The following is a 19,588-nucleotide window of genomic DNA, read 5'->3' as shown; positions in this document are numbered from 1 at the left end:
TGTATCCTATCAATCCTACACTAATCAAACCATGAAAAAAAAAAAAAAAAAAAAACTAACATTTTCTGTCATTTTGAGTTATGGAAGTTTGAGAGCTTGAGACCTTGAAGTGATGTGGTGGAGGTCGGATTTGTTGTGGTTTCGGTCGGATTTCGTGTGGTGGGCGTCGGATTTGAGGTGATGGAGGTCAGATTTGGTGTGGTGGGCGTCAGAATGGTGTTGTGGGCGCCGGATTTGGTGTGGAGAGCAAGAGAGAGAAAGTGAGAGAGTGAGAGTGAAAGAGATGAGAGAGAGGGTGTATGTTTGAATCGAGAGTATTTTCGTCAAAAATTGGTACAAAAATCTAATTTTGGATCTTTTTTAAGTAGTGGATCTAATTGAGATATTTTCATTACTTTCGGGTCTAGAAAATGAAATTTCTCATCTGATACATATAATTTTAATTGTGTGTGTGTGTGAGAGAGAGAGAGAGTATATAAATTTTTATACATCTTTGATAAATAGAATTTTAATTTTCTCGTTTCAAATTGGGGTAATTTCGGATTTGAGATCTTACTTATTTTTAACAAATTATTTTGTTTACCTGAAAATCTCAATTTTTATACAAACATATCCATGTTAGCAATTTTTTTAGTCGTAAGCTTGTATTTTCAATAGTTAAGGACATATGTTCAGAGACGGAATTGTTTTTAAGTTATAAAGTTTTTTTTTTTTTTTTTTTTGAGGAAGTTTTAAGTTATAAAGTTAAGGCTATGTAATTTTATCAATGAAAATTAATGAGTACACGGGGGTCAATAAGATCAATCACCTTTATATTTCCAAAAAAAAAAATTAATAATAATCGGAGGAGCAAAAAAAAAAAAAGAAAAAAAAAGTGTAAAGAAAAAAAAAATGGGGTGTGCTTGGTAGAATAATAATAATAATAATAAATAAAAATTAGAAGTAGTGGTAAACTATACTCCTAACTTACTAGTATTTTCAGTGGCTTGTATGTTCCTACTTCTCGTGCCTTCACTCACTTTATAAGCCAAACATCACATGCCTTGTTCCTTCATGTGAGTTTGAGTTTGCGACACATCCCAATCCTCTTCCTAACTCCCTCCCTCTCTCGCCATCTCTCTCTCAAAACTATTAGTTTGCTTTTCTCTCATTTAAGTCTCTATCCATTACTCTTCTCTCAATCTCTCTCCCCCTCACTCAATCCACATACATATCTTTTTCATGACTTTCAAGTAGCCTCGAGTTATTGAGTCACAACTTCTGGGATTCAGTAAAAATCCAAAAACAAAATTAAAAACAAAAAAACAAAAAATGATGCCTCCGGAGCAAGAAACAATCACAAACACCAACGCCACCAAATTAACCACTGCCACTACCGTCACAAGTGGTAATAATAATACTAGTTATATCACCACCGCTTCTCCTTCACACTTCCTTCTCTCAAACCCATCCAGGTCTACCTCCGAAACCAGTTCCGTCCACGACTCCTTCTATCACCACAACCATGCCAACAACAATAATAATAATATTTTCATTCAGTCCTTACGTCCCGTGACACTCAAGGTAAAACTTCTTATGCTATTTAATTCTTGTTATTATTGTTTCAAATTACGCGGCGAGCTACTATAAGTTATAAATCCAGTTAAGAATCCGGATCCTTTGTTTCTACGGCCATGCGTCTCTACGATAAAAAAAAAAACAATAAAAGAAATTATCATGTATATATTTAGTACTATCTAGTATTTTTTGTGAAAAAAAAATGAGTTAAAAAAGTGTTGATGACTTATTTTGATTAGAGTGTCGCATATAATTAGTGGAAAAATAGACTTTGAATTACAAAAATTTATCATATTAAAAAGAACAAGTTTATGGGGTGTGGCAGTTCAGAGATTTATCATAATAAAAATAATTAATTGAGTAACTAATCCACCAAAATTTTGATATCTGTTAAATAATCAAAAAGTATAAGTAAATAGTCAGAGAGCCCTATTAAAAATGTATCTTGATGTGGCGAACGAAGAGAGAGAGAAAAAAAAGATAAATATTCTAAATTCGAATCACAAAAATTTATCATTTTAAAAATAGAAAATAATAAAAGATTATGCGGCGTGGTGGCAGTTCGATGACGTGGCTTACACGGTAAGCACGAGAGGGACGGGGTGGTGCATGTCGCAATCAGCAAAGCGGGGGGGCGGGCGACCGGTGTTGGGGGGCGTGACGGGGTCGGTGCGGCCAGGGGAGCTCATGGCAATGCTAGGGCCGTCTGGGAGCGGGAAGACCACGCTGCTGACGGCCCTAGCAGGCCGGCTCCCCGGAAAGATCTCCGGCGAGATAACCTACAACGGGCGCCTGTTCTCCGGAGCGACGAAGCGGAGGACGGGCTTCGTGCCCCAAGACGACGTGCTCTACCCGCACCTCACGGTCCTCGAGACCCTCACCTTTGCGGCCATGCTAAGGCTCCCGGCGGCCCTGACGGCGCGCGAGAAGGCAGCCCAAGCCGAGGCTGTGGCGGCCGAGCTCGGGCTGGGCCAGTGCCTTGGCGGGGTCGTCGGAGGGGTGGCGCTCCGGGGAGTCTCCGGCGGGGAGAGGAAGAGGGTCAGCATAGGACAGGAGATGCTCGTCAACCCGAGCTTGCTCCTCATCGACGAGCCCACCTCCGGCCTCGACTCCACCACCGCGCAGCGCATCCTGGCCACGCTCCGAGGGCTCGCCCGCGGTGGCCGAACCGTCGTCACCACCATCCACCAGCCCTCGAGCCGCCTCTACGCCATGTTCGACACCGTCCTCGTCCTCTCTGACGGCTGGCCCATCTACTCCGGCCCCGCCACCGGGGCCTTGCACTACTTCGGGTCCATCGGGTACTCTCCCGGCTTCGGGCCCGTCAACCCGGCTGATTTCTTGCTGGACCTCGCCAACGGTACGTCTAATTCTTTACATTTCTACTTTTTATTTGCGATCGGTCAAAAGATGTTTTAGATAAAAACAAATTATGTATGTTTTAAATAATTTAAGTGCCAAGTGAATATGAATATGAGCTTGTGATTTTTTTATTTTTTTTTTGTTCCTTTTTAAAAAGGTAAAAGAAGCGGTGACAGTACACCACCAACTTGATTAATTAAAGTTACGTACTAGTATGGAATTCAGATTTTTCGTTTTTTTTTTTTAATTTGATTCTCTAATTAATGTGTGGACAACGTGGGTCTGAGAAAAAATAAATTCAATTATTGAGAGAAGGGAATAATTATAATTTATGTTTTAGTCCTATATACATAGGCCTATATATAAGTCCTCGTTAACTGACCTACACACACACATAACACGACCACATTTTCTAAACTTTAGATTAGAAATTATTTGTAGTAGGCCAGGATTAGAAAGACATTTTATTTGCAGAATCTGGAGTCCCGGTTCCGTATTAAATGTGGACGTTCCGTATGTCCAGCTTCTTTTTTATTTTTTATTTTTGTGCACATAAATAAATAATAAGGTTTATTTTTACTTTTTTTTTTGCCACATAAAACAATTTTCTCAAACCGAGAATCAGGGACGAAGTCAAGAATTCAAGTTAAGAGGTCTAATATGCGAAAAAAAATTGAGAGAGGGTTAATTTGTAAATATTTTAGATAAATTTAAAAAAATTAAAAACTGTGAAAAAATGCAAATTGTTTTTTTAGGGAGTGCTATAACACCCCTTAGCAATATGTGGCTTCGTTTCTGCCAATGCTCTCACAAAAAAAAAAAAACAAAAAAAAAACAAAAAAAACAGAAAAACAAAACAAAACAAAAAAAAATAAAAAATTCGTTGCCACTTATCGAGCCTTCGTTCTATAGACATAGTATTTTTTTTTTCTTTTATGATTATAATTGTCCAATAGCATACTTCTAGTATAATATGACGTTAAGGGCAGTCTATAGAATGTCATTTCCTCTTCTCCCAAATAAAAGGAAAATAATTAATAAAATGATTTAGTACACAGGCAAATAAATTAAATATGATATGACCCCCAAATGTCTACGTTCTTTTATTACTGTTTGCAATCCTTCTCTTTGGTCTTGCATTATATTTCTATGTATAGGGATGATTTTGTATTTATTGCATGAATAGCTTACGTTGTGGATCTAAAATTGAATTGGCTGTCTCTTTGAAATAGGGTAAAAAAAAAAGACGTTTTTAGATGCAAGTTGGTGTAAAAGGTTTGAATTGTCTAGTAATACAGTATTCAATTGAGCTCTTATTAAGATACGTCATATTAAATTATTTATTGTTCTTGACTTTTTAATATATGGGCGATCATTTTCAACCCCACCATTTAAAATTATTGTTCAACTAGTTCCGAAAAAAAACAAAATTATTAGGTGTGCTTGGCTTATGTTTCGATTAATACATGGGACTACTTTCACAGATATTTTTTGGGTGATTTATGATTTCTGGTCATGAGGAAATAACATTTTAGTATTTTTCATATATTATATTTTTTAAATAACTATTTTCATTATCAAGATATAATTTTCATATTGTGAAATTATAAAGCATTTAGTATTTTTTTATCATGCACTAGGTATCATTATAATATAGTAAATATAACTACATTATATACATTTCAAAATTTCACAAAGTACAATGGCGTCTTAGCACAAATTAGAAATAAAATCTTAAAATGTGACATAATTTGTTATAACCCTCCGATTCGATTGTTTGAGGGGGTAAATATTAGGGTCCTATAGTTATATCCACATAAAAATCTTGAGTTTGTGTTTGGTTAATTATAGATAATTAGTCATTGATTTTATCAACAACAATATTAGTTGGCAATTTGCTCAAATAATTATTGGCTACTGACAATTAATTAACATGAGTTATTTGGAAAAAATTATCAATTAATTGTTGTTAATAGAATGCTGAATAATTATAACTAATCAAATATTGTTTATTTAACATTCAATAATTTTGATGTGACTTAATTGCGTATAAATTCTAAATATTATGTTATATATGCACACACCATTATTTTGTACAGAATTATTCAAACGACCTTCTCTTGACTGCATTATTTTCATTCAAATGTAGCTATTTCATTGTTTTTTATTTTCTTAATGAATCCAGGTATTGCGACTGACATAAGACTGGAAGATCAATCAGATGTTAATGGCCGATTAGATCATCACGATGATCAAAATAAAATAAAACAACACATCGTTGCTTCCTATAAAAAGAACCTGTACCCAGCCTTGAAGGCTGAGATCCAAGCAAGCCACAGGACCACAGATAGTACTTCATTGTCCAGAGGTAATTTAAAACCTAATTAGTGGGCCAATTTATAATATTCAAAATAATTAAGTAAAGCATACCATGTTTGCAATTTTTATGATTAAATGGTTTTGTTGGTGATGAATATGTAGGGAATGATGTTAAGTGGATCACTAGCTGGTGGGACCAGTTTAAGGTTCTTCTGAGAAGGGGTTTGAAAGAAAGAAAGCATGAGTCTTATTCAGGCTTAAGGATTTTTCAAGTCATGTCTGTCTCCATTCTCTCCGGCCTTCTGTGGTGGCACACTAACCCTTCTAACATACAAGACCAGGTACTTCCTTTTCTCATTTAAGCATCAATATGAACTTAATTTTGATTTATCATCAAGTTTGGATTAATGATATTTTAATTATATACCTAAATTTGAGAATTTTCTTCCTAGCTTTTTTGGCATAATTTCCTTCTTCTTTTTTTCATTAATTTAATAAATTGATTCATAAACTCCATCTAATTAGGTTATTTATTAAAGAGCTCCAATTTTTTAAAAATTTATCTAATAAAATCAGAAATTAACCGAATATATTCTTTTTATTATTCCAATTTCTATTATTTAGTTTTCTAAAAATCAATTTGAACTCTTAAAGTATTTAATTTGTACTAAATATTATTTCGTTATGTTTGCCCCCAACTTTTTTTTTATTTCGCTCCCGTAAATTTGATTTATGCTCCGTCTCTAGTTCATATTATACAAAAATGAATTTAGGCAAAACAAAGCATATGCGATATAATTCCTCATATTTTTCAACTTTCTCGATCAAGAGCAACGATATATTCATATCTCGATCGGTGCGGAATTTTCAGATCGGGCTACTCTTCTTCTTCTCAATCTTCTGGGGCTTCTTCCCACTATTCAACGCAATCTTCGCATTCCCTCAAGAACGTCCAATGCTAATAAAAGAGCGCTCCTCGGGAATGTACCGCCTTTCGTCCTACTACTTTGCTCGCATGGCCGGAGATCTCCCTATGGAGCTAGTCCTCCCAACCATCTTCGTGGCCGTCACATATTGGATGGGAGGCCTAAAACCCTCACTCTCGACTTTTGCCCTAACCCTAATGATCGTCCTCTTCAACGTCCTTGTCTCCCAAGGCCTAGGCCTCGCCCTGGGAGCGATCCTCATGGACGTCAAGCAAGCCACCACGCTCGCCTCGGTCACCATGCTCGTCTTCCTACTGGTAGGAGGATATTACATTCAGGTAATCCCGTCTTTTATTGCATGGCTCAAGTACGTCTCGTTTAGTCATTATTGCTACAAGTTGCTCGTCGAGGCTCAATACACGGATGATGACATGTACGTGTGTGGGAATAAAGAGTTTTGCCGGGTTATGGATTTTCCCGCCATAAAATGCCTTGGGCTTGACGGCATGATGTGGGATTTGGCTGCTTTGAGTTTTATGTTTTTTGGGTATAGGGTTTTGGCTTATCTTGCTTTGAGGATGGGACAACCCTACTGAATTTGTCATTATTAATTTGTTTCTACTAAGAAATTGATCATTAGACTTAATTAGGAAGAGACAGAAGGAAAGAAGGAAAGAAGATAATTTTCCAACTTAATCCAGACTAAAACTTCTCTAATACTATTACCACTACTACTACTACTAAAAGTCACAAGCTGACTATGTTAGATCTAAGGATTGATTTAGATTGTATTGAAGCCTATGTTATAGTAAACGTAAATTGATTATATTTGTAATTTGTTCTGTTATTTAGAATTGTTATACCGTCATTTTTCTTATGTAAAAACGACACCCCAGTTGCTAAAACGATGTTACAATATAAAAAGACAATTTAGTCAAACAGGCTAAAAATACGCATGATTAAACTAAGCGCCAAGCGCCAGGCGACAAGCGCCAGCGCCAAGCGACAAGCTCCAAGCGCAAGCGACAAGCGCCAAGCGACAAGCACCAAGCACAAGCGCAAACGACAAGCGCCAAGCATAAGCGACAAGCGCCAAGCGACAAGGGACAAGCGACAAGCGCCAAGCGACAAGCGACAAGCGACAAGCGTCAAGATTAATACTCTATAAATAGCTCAACTCAGAACTCATTCTCAACTCAATCCACTCTCAAGTCATTCTCTCGACTCAAAATCTTCTCTCAACTCAGAATTCTCTCCACCTAGAATTCTCTCAACTCATAAGAAAAGACCGATGATCCGACTCGACGAAAAAGAAAAAGAGAAGCATTGAACATCTGATTACCTAACAAAGACAGGGAATAGACGATGAAGAATCCAACAAAAACAACCAAGAAGGCAACGAGAAGATATTCTCTAATCCAAAGGACTCTCATGAGGACAGCAAGTCATCACGATCCTTTTTAAGAACCGAGGAAACGTGACTCCGACAACACAAGATCGAGACACGTCGCAAGCTCGCACCCCGACACGTGTCCCGCAAATGCTATCCGAGAAATCGCATTAACATTTTGGCGCTAGAAGGAGGGGATCTCGAGAAGAACCACGACATTCCCGCCAACAATTCTTTTCTCATCCGAAGGAAAGCTCACATCCACCTGGGAATCCTAACTTAAGAGGCGACGCAAGGAATCTCCTCAAGATGACCAATCGTGCCGCCGCTTCTGGAAGCAACGCCCTTCAATGGGCAGAAAGCGTAGCACTTCATACGCGAGCCCGAACTCAAGCTAGACATAGCCAAGTCCAAGAAACATCGCCACCAAGCGTCGTCCCAGCAGCAAGCACCGTGCAATCGTTGCACCCGAATCCCACCGGCCTGGCGAATCCCACTGCACCTAACTCCGTCTTTATTGAACGAGACGATCGCATGGAGCGCCTCGAGAACAATGTTTTCCTGCTGGCAAGCGAGTTCGCAAGGGAGCGAGAAGAGAGGACCATGACATTACACTCCCAAGCAATAGAGAGACGCCCGCGGGATGCCTGCTTGGGGTTCAAAGGCATGGGACAGAACAAACACTTAACGAGGAACCTGCCAATGAAGGTGGACAAGACGAAGCTCCCGACCCAAGCATCCGAGACATCGATCATCAACACGAAGCAGAGTGGGCAGAGCAGCCTCAGCACTCTGGAGCAAACCAAAATGAGGCACCAAGACAACAACTCCCTCAAACCGCACGCTCTACGGCAGGAGCAAGGACTGAACCATCGCGATGGTCTGCCTTCGAGCGACTGAGACAAGAAGAGGAAGTGGCAGACAGCAGGGACACAAGACATTTTTCGCCACCTAGACGTGTCGGGTTGCCAGGACGCCTCGAACCCAATATGGACCTAAGAGGCCATCTCAACGCCCGGTGGGAGATGCTAAGGCGCCAAGCCGCCCCTGAGCCCCAAGAAGCCGCCCTTCCACCAACCACAACACCACCTGTGTCACATGTCACTCTAATCAACCAATCGTCGAACGAAAGAGGGCGCACTACCCGATTTGCATCCGCCGTCCCTCAGCGGAGAAACGACGAAGTAACCAACATGTTCAATGTGTTAAGGGAGGAAATACGAGAAATACAAGCGGCACAAACCAGTTGTCCGATCGTGAGAAGCATGATCGAAGGAGTAGGCTCGCCGTTCGCTGCGAACGTACTCGCCCAAGATGTCGTAGGAAATTCTCGCCCGCCAATCATGGCACTCTACGATGGGAGCACCGACCCTCTCTATCATATCCACCAATACCGAATAAACTTGAATATGACAGGGCAAACACCCTCGACAATGTGCCAAGCATTCTGCCTCACACTCACCAGAACCGCATTCGAATGGTTCCAAAGGCTAAAACGGGGATCAATTCAATCTTTCGAGGACCTTCAAGAAAAATTTCTCACGCGTCCGAAGGAAAGAAAAGTCGTATCTCCTAACAATCAAGCAAGGACACCACGAGACCCTTCAGCGTTATCTGAACAGATTCATCGAAGAGTCAAACAAGGTGGATGAGTACGATGACAGCGATGCTATTTTTTCCTTCATCGATGGGCTCAAAACCAGCAACTTTCTGATACCATTGCTGAGGCAACGACCAACAACCATGTCAGAACTCATCACTCGCGCCACCCAGGATATCTCCATTGACGAATACCTCGACAGTCGAAAAGCCAATGATAGGGGAAGTCGTCGAAGAGAAGATGAATAATTCGACAACGACTTACGAAGAAAGAAGAACTGGGCCACGACGGTCACGGTCTCGGACGTTCGTCCCCTGCCAAATCAGGGAACGAACATCTCACAAAAACAAATAGAGAGCTCGCGGAGTCGAGACCACTCACGAAAAAATAGAGAGCTCGCGGAGTCGAGACCTCTCAAAAATATAATAAATAAACAGAGAGCTCGCGGAGTTGAGACTTCTCACAAAAAATATGGAGAGCTCGCGGAGTCGAGACCTCTCACCAAAAGAAAAAAAAAATAAAAGAGCTCGCGGATTCAAGACCTCTCTAAAAAAATAGAGAGCTCGTGGCGTCGAGATCTCTCACAACAAAGAATAAGAGAGCTCGCGGAGTCGAGACCTCTCACAAAAAAATATGGAGAGCTCGCGGAGTCGAGACCTCTCTAAAAAACATAAATAAAGAGCTCGTGGCGTCGAGACCTCTCACACAAAAAAATATAGAGAGCTCGCGGAGTCGAGACCTCTCACAAAAAAAAAAAGAGAGAGCTCGCGGAGTCGAGATCTCTCACAAAAAAAAAAATAGAGAGCTCGCGGCATCGAGACCTCTCAAAAAAAAAATAAGAGAGCTCGTGGAGTCCAGACCTCTCAAAAAAATATGGAGAGTTCGCGGAGTCGAGATTTCTCTAAAAAAATAAATAAATAAAGAGCTCGCGGCGTCGAGATCTCTCACAAAAAAATAGAGAGCTCGTGGTGTCGAGACCTCTCACACAAAAAAAAAGAGAGCTCGCGGCGTCGAGATCTCTCACAAAAAAAAAGAGCTCGCGGAGTCGAGACCTCTCACAAAAAAAATAGAGAGCTCGCGGCGTCGAGACCTCTCACACAAAAATATAGAGAGCTCGCGGAGTCGAGACCTCTCACAAAAAAAAATAGAGAGCTCGCGGCGTCGAGACCTCTCACAAAAAATATGGAGAGCTCGCGGAGTCGAGACCTCTTTATAAAAAAATAATAAATAACGAGCTCCCGGCATCGAGACCTCTCACAACAAAGAATAAGAGAGCTCGTGGAGTCGAGACCTCTCACAAAAAAAATATGGAGATCTCACAGCGTCGAGACCTCTTACAAAAAAAAAATAGAGAGCTCACGATTTCGAGACCTCTCACAAAAAAAAGAGCTCGCGGAGTCGAGACCTCTTAGAAAAAAAAATAAGAGAGCTCGCGGAGTCGAGACCTCTAAAAAAATAATAAGAGAGCTCGCGGAGTCGAGACCTCTCACAAAAAATAGAGAGCTCGCGTAGTCGAGACCTCTCACAAAAAATAGAGAGCTCGCGGCGTCGAGACCTCTCACAAAAAACAATATAGAGAGGTCGCGGCGTCGAGACCTCTCACAACAAAGAATAAGAGAGCTCGCAGAGTCGAGACCTCTAAAAATAAAAAAAGAGCTCGCGGTGTCGAGACCTAAAAAAAAAGTGTCTCCTACAAATTGGCAATAGGTAGTACTGTTTTTAACGGTCTCATAGCTTATAAGATGCAATATAAAAAAATAGGTATTTGTTGCATCTGGCCAATTTTCTATTTCATTTTAAATATTTAGCCAAAGTTTCATTTTATTAGGAAAATAGTTCATCTGGTCGAAACTAATTAATCAGCTGATTAGATTAATTTAATTTACTTTGGTCTAATGAGCTATTTTTTGAAGTAAATTAAACTAACACAATCAGTTAATTAATTGATTTTGGTCTTGTGAGCTATTTTTTAAAATAAAATAAAACTTTAACAATTTTTTCAAAAGGAGAGTGACTATTGGGCTACTGATCTAATTAACTTTATAAAAATAGAAAATATTAACTAAGAAATATAAATAGAAACTAAAAACAATAAAGACGGATTCTCCAAAACATACTCCTGGCTAATCGGAGCCAAAAGGAAGGAACACAAGTTCTCTTCTCCTTTGGTAGAGAATTCTCTTCTCCTAAAATATATTTTTTATTTAAATTTAATGGTATTTTATTTGTATTGTTTTTAATTGAAGGGACGAAAATGTAAAGACATTTTTATGTGTGTGTAATTTTTTCATGACTAAGTATATTGTTCTATTTAATTGTATGTAAATAGTTTTTTAAGGGAAACATGGTGTTTTTATTAATAACCCTCGCTTATGGCGGAGGAATACCGTTGTTACACAAGATATTACAAAGCAAAAAAAAAAATGGAAAGCAAAATTAAAAAGAAATTACAAAAAAATACTAAGGGTTGGTAAGGTTTATGTTTGAGAATCGAGTATCAAAATCACCAATGATTTCAATTTCGCGAAATGTCTCTTGTGGTCGTCGGCTATGTAGAATCCAATGTTTTTCTTCTATTCTCCTAAAGGCTATATAATCCTTTTGTTAAGGTTCTACTATTTGTCTATGTTATGAACCACCACACTCATAAAGTCCATCCTAGATTTACCCGTCCATATATCAGAGGTCAAGGTTACACTAAACATTCTAAAAGATAAAATGGCTTTCATTTTTTTCATTTTCTTCCAAAAATATTTGAGTACGTCACGCCTCAATGTTGATCTAGAAATTATTTGAATACCAAGTACCAAATAACTAACGTATTTAATAAAACATTCATCCTCAACATGACTAAACGATTGGTTCGTGAAAATGATGTACTCAACTAAATATTATCTATGTTCTAAGGGATCGTGAATACTTACATTACTTGAAGAATCGATCGAGGAACACTTCTTGTAGTGGTGTTTTAGACAAGAAGTTCCTTGCACGCCATTTTGAGCTTTGATGACATTTCCACATGCTAGACATTTTCCTCGATGGGTAGAGCCTTCGCCTATTTTCTCGAAGAATTGCCATACGTGGGATCAAGCATTTCTTTTCTTTCGGGGCCTTTGCTCTTGTTGTCTTGGTTGTGGTATTTGAATTGGAGGATGATGTGGTTGCACCTCTTCGGTCTCCTTCTCATCATCTTCCTCCTCATTGGCCTCCTCCTCCTTCTCGGGGTTACGATGTTGACTTTCATAGTGTCGATATACTATATAAGGATCTTGGGTTTCATCATCATCCTCTTGTGGTATTCGGGCTTGTTGAGAATTTAGGACTTGAAATTGGATTTGACTAGGTGGTTGAACATAAGTGGGATTTGGGTTGACTCGGTTGCATATCGGGTTATGTTGAATGATGGAGGTTGGTAAGAAGATCAAGGTGATGGAGTCGGGTCAAACTCGGTGTTTTCAAAATTAGGAATTTGGTTTAATCCTAACCAATTTTGAGGAAATTGGATGGTCGGAGAATCTTGGGGTGGTGGAGGAATTGTGGGAGGTGTGTTTTGGGGTAGAGGAGGTGGATGATGGGTTCGGGACGAGTTAGACGATTTACGGGACATTGAAGTATATAATAAAATTATTACTATATGATAAAATTTATAACTATGAGAAATGAATTTTGAGAGAGATGTAGAAGAATGAGAGAATTTGAGAGTGTTTTGTGAAGAAATGAGTATTTATAAAGAAAGAAATGAGGGGGTTAAAAATGAATTTTTTTTAAATTTTTTGGAGTTCCAACGGATATAAAACGGTAATATTTGGACTGTAACGGTCAAAAAATCGGAGCCATTGGATCTCCAACGGTCAACAATCCAATGGCTCATATTTAAAAAAAAAAAAAAAAACATCCTATAGTTTACTAAAGAGAAGAGAGAAAAGGGAATATTTTTCGGGGTTCTCTTCTCTTCTCTTCTCTTTAATGTAAAAATAAGGCAATTCTCTTTCCTCATTTAAAGAGAAGGGAAATTTCTCTTCCCTAAAAAGAAAGAGAAGAGAAGAGAGTTCTCTTATACTTCTCTTCTCCATGCCCAAGTTTACTCCTGGCTGAGCTATAACTAAACAGGAAATGAGTCACCATTTTTTTTTTTTTTTTAAATAAGTCACAGATTTGCTTGTTTCAATAAATTCTTTATAGTAAAATAAAAATATAAATTCCTCTAATTATGAAATTTAACAACATAGAAAAACTTATGATCTAAGATTGATACCAGATCTACTCGTCGCTATATCGATAACAAAATAGTTGCATTTATGCCTATAGAATATATGGGAAAGAAATAAGAATATCTTTAGCTTGTCAAGAAGTATGAAAACGGGCCAATGGACGCCATCAAGTTTATTATCTCAATCAGAGAGCATCAGATACAAACGGAATCTAGTTCAGGATTTAAAGTCCAATTGATAAGGTTATTCGATTTGCTGATCACATCTCTCTCTCTTCCTCTTCACTACTTGCTGCGAGTGGAGATTCTAGCTCCGTCACTCTCATGAAAAACTTGTCTATAAAATGGACTATTTTCTGTAATCAATCCAAAACTTGAGGCCAGTCGAAAGAAGAAGAAGAAAGAAAAAGGAAAAAAAATGGCATCAATCAAGCTTGAGAAGCCTGCCGCCAAAGCTCCAACAAGCACACCGAAGGCTTCCACAAGCAAACCGAGAGCTCCGGCCTCCAAACCTGCTCCTAAGAAGGTCGAGATCAAGCCTCGGGAGCCTAAGAAGAAGGTAATTAATCTAATCAACTAATTAATTAACTTCAAAACCGCAGACACAATTTTGAATGAAATAGCAAACAGTAAAAGAAAATGAATAAAAAAAATAACTGTCTGCGGTTTTGAAAACTATAAACATTGATGAATTTTGGGTTGATTAATTCCGGAACTAAGATTAATTTACATCACCAAATACCGATTAATTTCGGTTATAGCTTTTATTTGGCTCGGTCAAGTTTTAACGGAGACCACTTGTAGATATCGACGTAACACAATTGTTTGCATAAATCTTCATAGTTATATGATTGATTTGGAATGGACTAGACATGTGTTTTTATTGTTTTTTAATGTTTGATCTTTCGTTAGGCAACAAGCGCCGGAGGCAAGCCGGCAGCAAAAAATTAAGCATGGGTTGAAGAGAAGTGACCACAACAAGATTTGGTTATTCCTTGCGTCATTTTATCATAAGTGTTTGTTCTAAAGATCTTGGCTGTATCTGTCGTATCCATGTCTTTCTTCTTAAGGCTGGCCTATTATAAATAAAAGATACACGTATTAGTGATCTTGGGTGCTTTTGCTAAATTTTAATTTGTATCATCTTCTTTCATGCCTTATCACCAATTTTGATTATATGCTGAGCGAAATGCAAAGCAACCCATACATAAAGAGAGTCATATGGAGGCCTAGTTTCCTAAATTTATTATAGAAACAGTGGAGAGCTAGGCTTTGCAGTCACGGGGGACAAATTTGATTAAAAAATATATTCAACGGCTTAAAAGGGGCGAGTAACAAAAAAAATTATTCAGGGAAGGCATATATAAAAAATCGTATAAATAAATTTTGAGGTAAAAAGTTTAGTTTTTAAAGTTCAGGTGGGTATGTACCCTGGTCGTTAGCTAGAGCTCCTCTTTGTCTCTACACATTTAGGAAAAAATGATATCAATATGTGTGAAGATGTAGATAAAATTGATTGCTTTCGTTACGAATTAGTACAATATATAACTAAGAACAATTTTAAAACCTCTATTAACAAGGTAAACTACTCGTCCAAAAAAAAAAAGAAGCTAAATTACGATGATTTAAAAATTTATTCACACTCTTGCATATCAAATAATCATATAATTGTTTGCGTAAATAAATTAACTAAAGGAGCACTTAACATATGACTCATTTAAACCATCTCCGTTTAAATTATAGCCTAATTATCTAATGAAAATAAAAAAAGAATAGCTCAAACTAAGACATTAGATGATGCACATTATTAAATTTGAGCTAATCAGCTATATTTATATATTTGAATAATTGAACTATATTTTTTTACTGATGAGGTGTGGGCTATTCCAAAAGTTTCTATTAAATTAATCATCATTATAATTGAATACCAAAGATTAATTAGACTCAATCAAATTTTTCTACATAAGATGTTAATTTTGTAGTATTTTTATTTTCATTAGATTTCATTATTTTAAGAGAAATTGTCTCAACTACCACAATTTGATAAGTTTTTTTTTCCAATTTTCCACCAAAAGCTTAATTTGACCAAAAATACTAGTAAGTCACTTATACAAATACAATTTTACCATCAACATAATGTCAACAATTAACATCTATTTTTGACATCTGTGAGTTTTGGGTTTTCTATTTGTTGACATAAATGTCAACAATCAACATATACTGTTAACATTTATGTCAACAATTGACATAAATTGTTGACACCAATTATTGAGGGTAAAATTGTATTTTTACAAGTGACTTAGTATTATTTTGGTCAAATTAAACTTTAGGTGGGAAATTGGAAAAAACTTATCAAATGGTGGTAGTTGAGCCAATTACTTTGAAATTTAATTTAATATACTTTGAAGGTTAATTTTATTTACCACGATGGTTGGTTTTATTTTCTATGACTATTAAATTTAATTAATAAAGATGTCAATTACGAACATAAAGCTCAGAAGAAAGAAGTTCGATCGATTCTAATTTTGAGGAACTTTGGCTAATTTAATTTACTATAATGGCTAAATTAATTTATTTAAGGAAGTCATTGAAGAAGAAAATAACGGTTTTGCAATATTGTAAGAGTTGGACTATATCTCTAATATTTGTTAGACTTGAGATATAATCTTAATTGAGGGGAGTCATGAGCAAGGGTAAAAAAAAAAAGTTAAAAATAAAATTTATTTTAAAAAATTAAAAATATTGTGCATGCATCAACGTTGAAAGATAAAAAGAGAACAAATATTTCCCATTTTTATATATGTAATACATTGCATAAAAATAGTCTGTTTAGCTACGACGAACCAAAAAAAATACAACTTGTGTAAGGAAGGAAGATTAAAAAAATACTTAAACATTAAATAAGTTAGAAAACATAAATTAAAAATATATTTAAACAAAGTAGGCCATTAGAAAATTAGAGAAATTGTCTCAACTATCACCATTTGATAAGTTTTTTCCAATTTCCCACGAAAAGCTTCATTTGGTCAAAAAATACTAGTAAACCACTTGTACAAATACAATTTGACCTTCAACATAGATGTCAACCATTGACATCTATTGTTGACATAGATGTCAACAATTGACAACTATTGTTGACATTTGTGAGTTTTGAGTTTTCTTTTTGTTGAATGCCAACAATCAACATCTATGTCAACAATTGACATAAATTGTTGACATCAATTATTGAGGGTAAAATTGTATATGTACAAGTGACTTGTTAGTATTTTTGGCCAAATTAAGCTTCTAGTGAGAAATTGGAAAAAAACTTATCAAACGGTGGTAGTTGAGGCAATTTCTCTATAAAATTATTGTGTTGCAAACTAGACAAAGTTTCTTCTTCCGTTGAAAAATAATTTACGCTTTTGATCTTTTTATATCATATTTTTTAGGATTTTTTTTTCTCGTTTTTCATCTTTTAAAGCAAATTTCTGATAACTATTGCTTCTCTCGCTAGAGTGAAATACCAATTCTGAGAAGATCACACGACAGAGAATCAATTAGATTTTACAACAATGTAGACTTCATTTGCTGTTTTTTCAATTTCACCATTCTGTTTTTTTAAATTGAAATTAAATTACCATGTTAATATTAGATTTTTCAATATAAATATATATATATATATATATATATATATATATATATATATATATATATTTAAAACGGCTTATAAACATAAGTATTTTTATAAATAATTTACAAGCTTGTTTTCTTATAAATAGTAATTTTTATTTATTCCAATTTATTTCACCACAATAGCAAAATGAAAAGTGCTATTCCGTTAGTTTCACAACGTAAAAAACTCACGCCCACAAGTAAAGTCATTTGGTAAAACTTCAGTCAACCCTGACTCTTGCCTTCAACCCAAATTTTGCCTCAAACTTGATACTTGCCTTCAACATGATGCTTGCCTTCAATTCGGGTCTTGCCTTCAACCTGGGTCATGCCTTCAACATGATATTTGTCGTTGATACGACGCTTACTTTCAACCCGTGTCTTGCTTTCAACTTGACGCTTTCTTTCTACACGGGTCATTCCTTCAAATCATTTGGCCACCAAACATGTCTTGTCGCCAACCCATATTAGCCACAAAAACATGTCTTGCAGCCAACACATTTTGGTCATTAAAAACAAGTCTTATCTTCAACTCATCTTGGCCACCAAATTTTTTTTGCCCCCAACCCATATTCGCTACAAAACATGTCTTGCCGTCAACCCATTTTGGCCATAAAGCAAGCATTATCTTCAACTCATTTTGGTCACCAAACATGTCTTGCCGCCAACCCATATTGGCCACAACACATATCTTGTCGCGAACTCAATTTCTCCAATAAACAAGATTTGCCTTCAACTCATTTTTGTCACAAAATGAGATTTGCCTTAAACTCATTTTTGCCACCAAATGACCTTGCCGCCAACCTATTTTGGCCACAGCACAATTTTCTTCTTCAACCTATTTCGGTGACCAAATGAGTCTTGCCGCCAACGTGATGCCGCCGCCAACTTGATGACGCCGCCAACCTGATGGTGCAACCAACCCGATGACACCGCCAACCTGATGAGGCCGCTAACCTGATGACGCCGACAACCCAAGATGGGTTCCAACCACACCATGTTGCCAACCCATAAGTACCTCCAACACAAGATGCCGCCAACTCCACGCCACCATGTCATTGACAACAACCCTGCTAACCACCAAGCCTCACCTTGCCGCAAACTCCAAGCTGCCTCCAAGACCCTTGTTGCCGCCAACCCCATATGCGATAAGGAAAAACTCGCCTCCAACCTTTTTGCCTCCTACCCAAGGTCTCTCATAACTCCCAAGACCTCTATAAATACCCATCCCTCTCTCACTCTCAAGGTAAGTTCTCTCAACTTGTCAAAACTCTACACAATTGACATCACAACTTTCTTTCTCTATAAAATATAAAGAGGAGCATAAATCGTTCACTAAGAACATAGTACAACACAACTAATGTTGAGCGTCGGAGCGCGCGCCAAGGGAAAACTCTGCGCGAGAAAGAAGGACTTGAAGATCTAAGAACGATTCGGAGATCCAAAAACACGATGAGAAATGCGAAGAACACGATGACGTGATCGGATGGAAGGATTGAAGATGAGGATTCTAGAGAAGTTTCACAGGTTGAAGGCAAGGTCTTGGAGAGAAATTCAAAGGGTTGAAGAAGTGAAAATCCGATAACTCGATGAATAACGCGAAGACGCGAAGACTCGAAGATCCAAAAGCTCGAAGACTCAAGAATAAAAGACCCGAAGATCTGAAGAACGAGACGAGTGAGACGAATACGAGAAGCACAAAGGAGACTCTTCAACGATAAGAAAACGACGAGAAGAGAAGAACTTCACTGCACCTAACCTAAGTGTGATCATAAGGTCCAGTCCTACACTAGGACAAAAAACGTCATCCGGTGCGACGAATGTCGCATCGAATACCTGGAATGTCGCACCTAATAGTTTATTAGGTGCGACATTAGGTGCGACAAAGTTGCACCTAAAAGTCCGCCGCTAAAGGCATTAGGTCCGTCGCTAGGTCGAGCCACAAACAGTTTTAAATGCAAATTCAAAAACACAATTAACAAAAAGTGAGAGCAATTATATTTGAACGTGTGTTTTCCTTTATTGATGAATATGGTATATATAGGAATACAACTGAACTGATTGCCTAAGTAATAGCACTGTACGTCTAACCTCCTAACAACAGAATAAATATCTAAAACTGAAATAAATAAATAACTAGATAATTATTCCTAGTTAATCTGAACTATTCCTAATCGATGTGATTCGTGACAGTGACCTCATGGACCCAAATAAACAAAGCTTGAGCTAAAATACTTGGACTCAAAAGTTCACAAACCTTTTCCAAGTTTAGCTTAATGTCAACTGGCTCCACTAAAGAGTTGACACTGAAAATCTCTCGGTTCAAATGAATTTATTTTCTACTCAAGAATTCAACCTAATTGTAATGAGTGCATCCACAGAATATTATCAGTGTTTACCCTTCATGAATATCATCAGCTAGTCGGGATTTACTAAATTACCATTTTACCCTTCTAGCTGTTATTTCCTCAACTCCTTTGTCGCTTGTGAATAAGTTAGAAACAATGTATTGACGAGGAGCTAACAAGTCACATTGTTTCATCCAAAAAAGTCAAGACTCAATTTGGACA

The 19,588-nt window shown here is 37.4% G+C and overlaps 1 protein-coding gene and 1 long non-coding RNA gene across 2 annotated transcripts; both read left to right on the top strand.

Annotated features, from left to right (window-relative positions):
• The first annotated feature begins 843 nt into the window (after window positions 1-843).
• ABCG21 (ABC-2 type transporter family protein) lies at window positions 844-6,826 on the top strand. Its single transcript, XM_089609465.1, has 5 exons — window positions 844-1,563; window positions 2,119-2,917; window positions 5,105-5,287; window positions 5,401-5,579; window positions 6,110-6,826. Exons 1-5 carry the CDS (start codon window positions 1,312-1,314, stop codon window positions 6,758-6,760), a joined length of 2,064 nt encoding a protein of 687 aa, XP_089465591.1. The 5' UTR covers window positions 844-1,311; the 3' UTR covers window positions 6,761-6,826.
• A 6,799-nt stretch (window positions 6,827-13,625) lies between these two features.
• Window positions 13,626-14,515, top strand: LOC149402519 (uncharacterized). Its single transcript, XR_016296117.1, has 2 exons — window positions 13,626-13,923; window positions 14,277-14,515. It is a non-coding gene; the product is annotated as an uncharacterized LOC149402519 (long non-coding RNA).
• Window positions 14,516-19,588: the final 5,073 nt, after the last annotated feature.

The sequence above is a fragment of the Urtica dioica genome, chromosome 3 (genome assembly GCF_054948205.1).
Source record: "Urtica dioica subsp. dioica isolate 48M chromosome 3, U.dioica_male_clone48M_v1_H2, whole genome shotgun sequence".
NCBI classification, from domain to species: Eukaryota; Viridiplantae; Streptophyta; class Magnoliopsida; order Rosales; family Urticaceae; genus Urtica; species Urtica dioica.
This window is presented reverse-complemented; position numbering and strand designations above follow the sequence as displayed.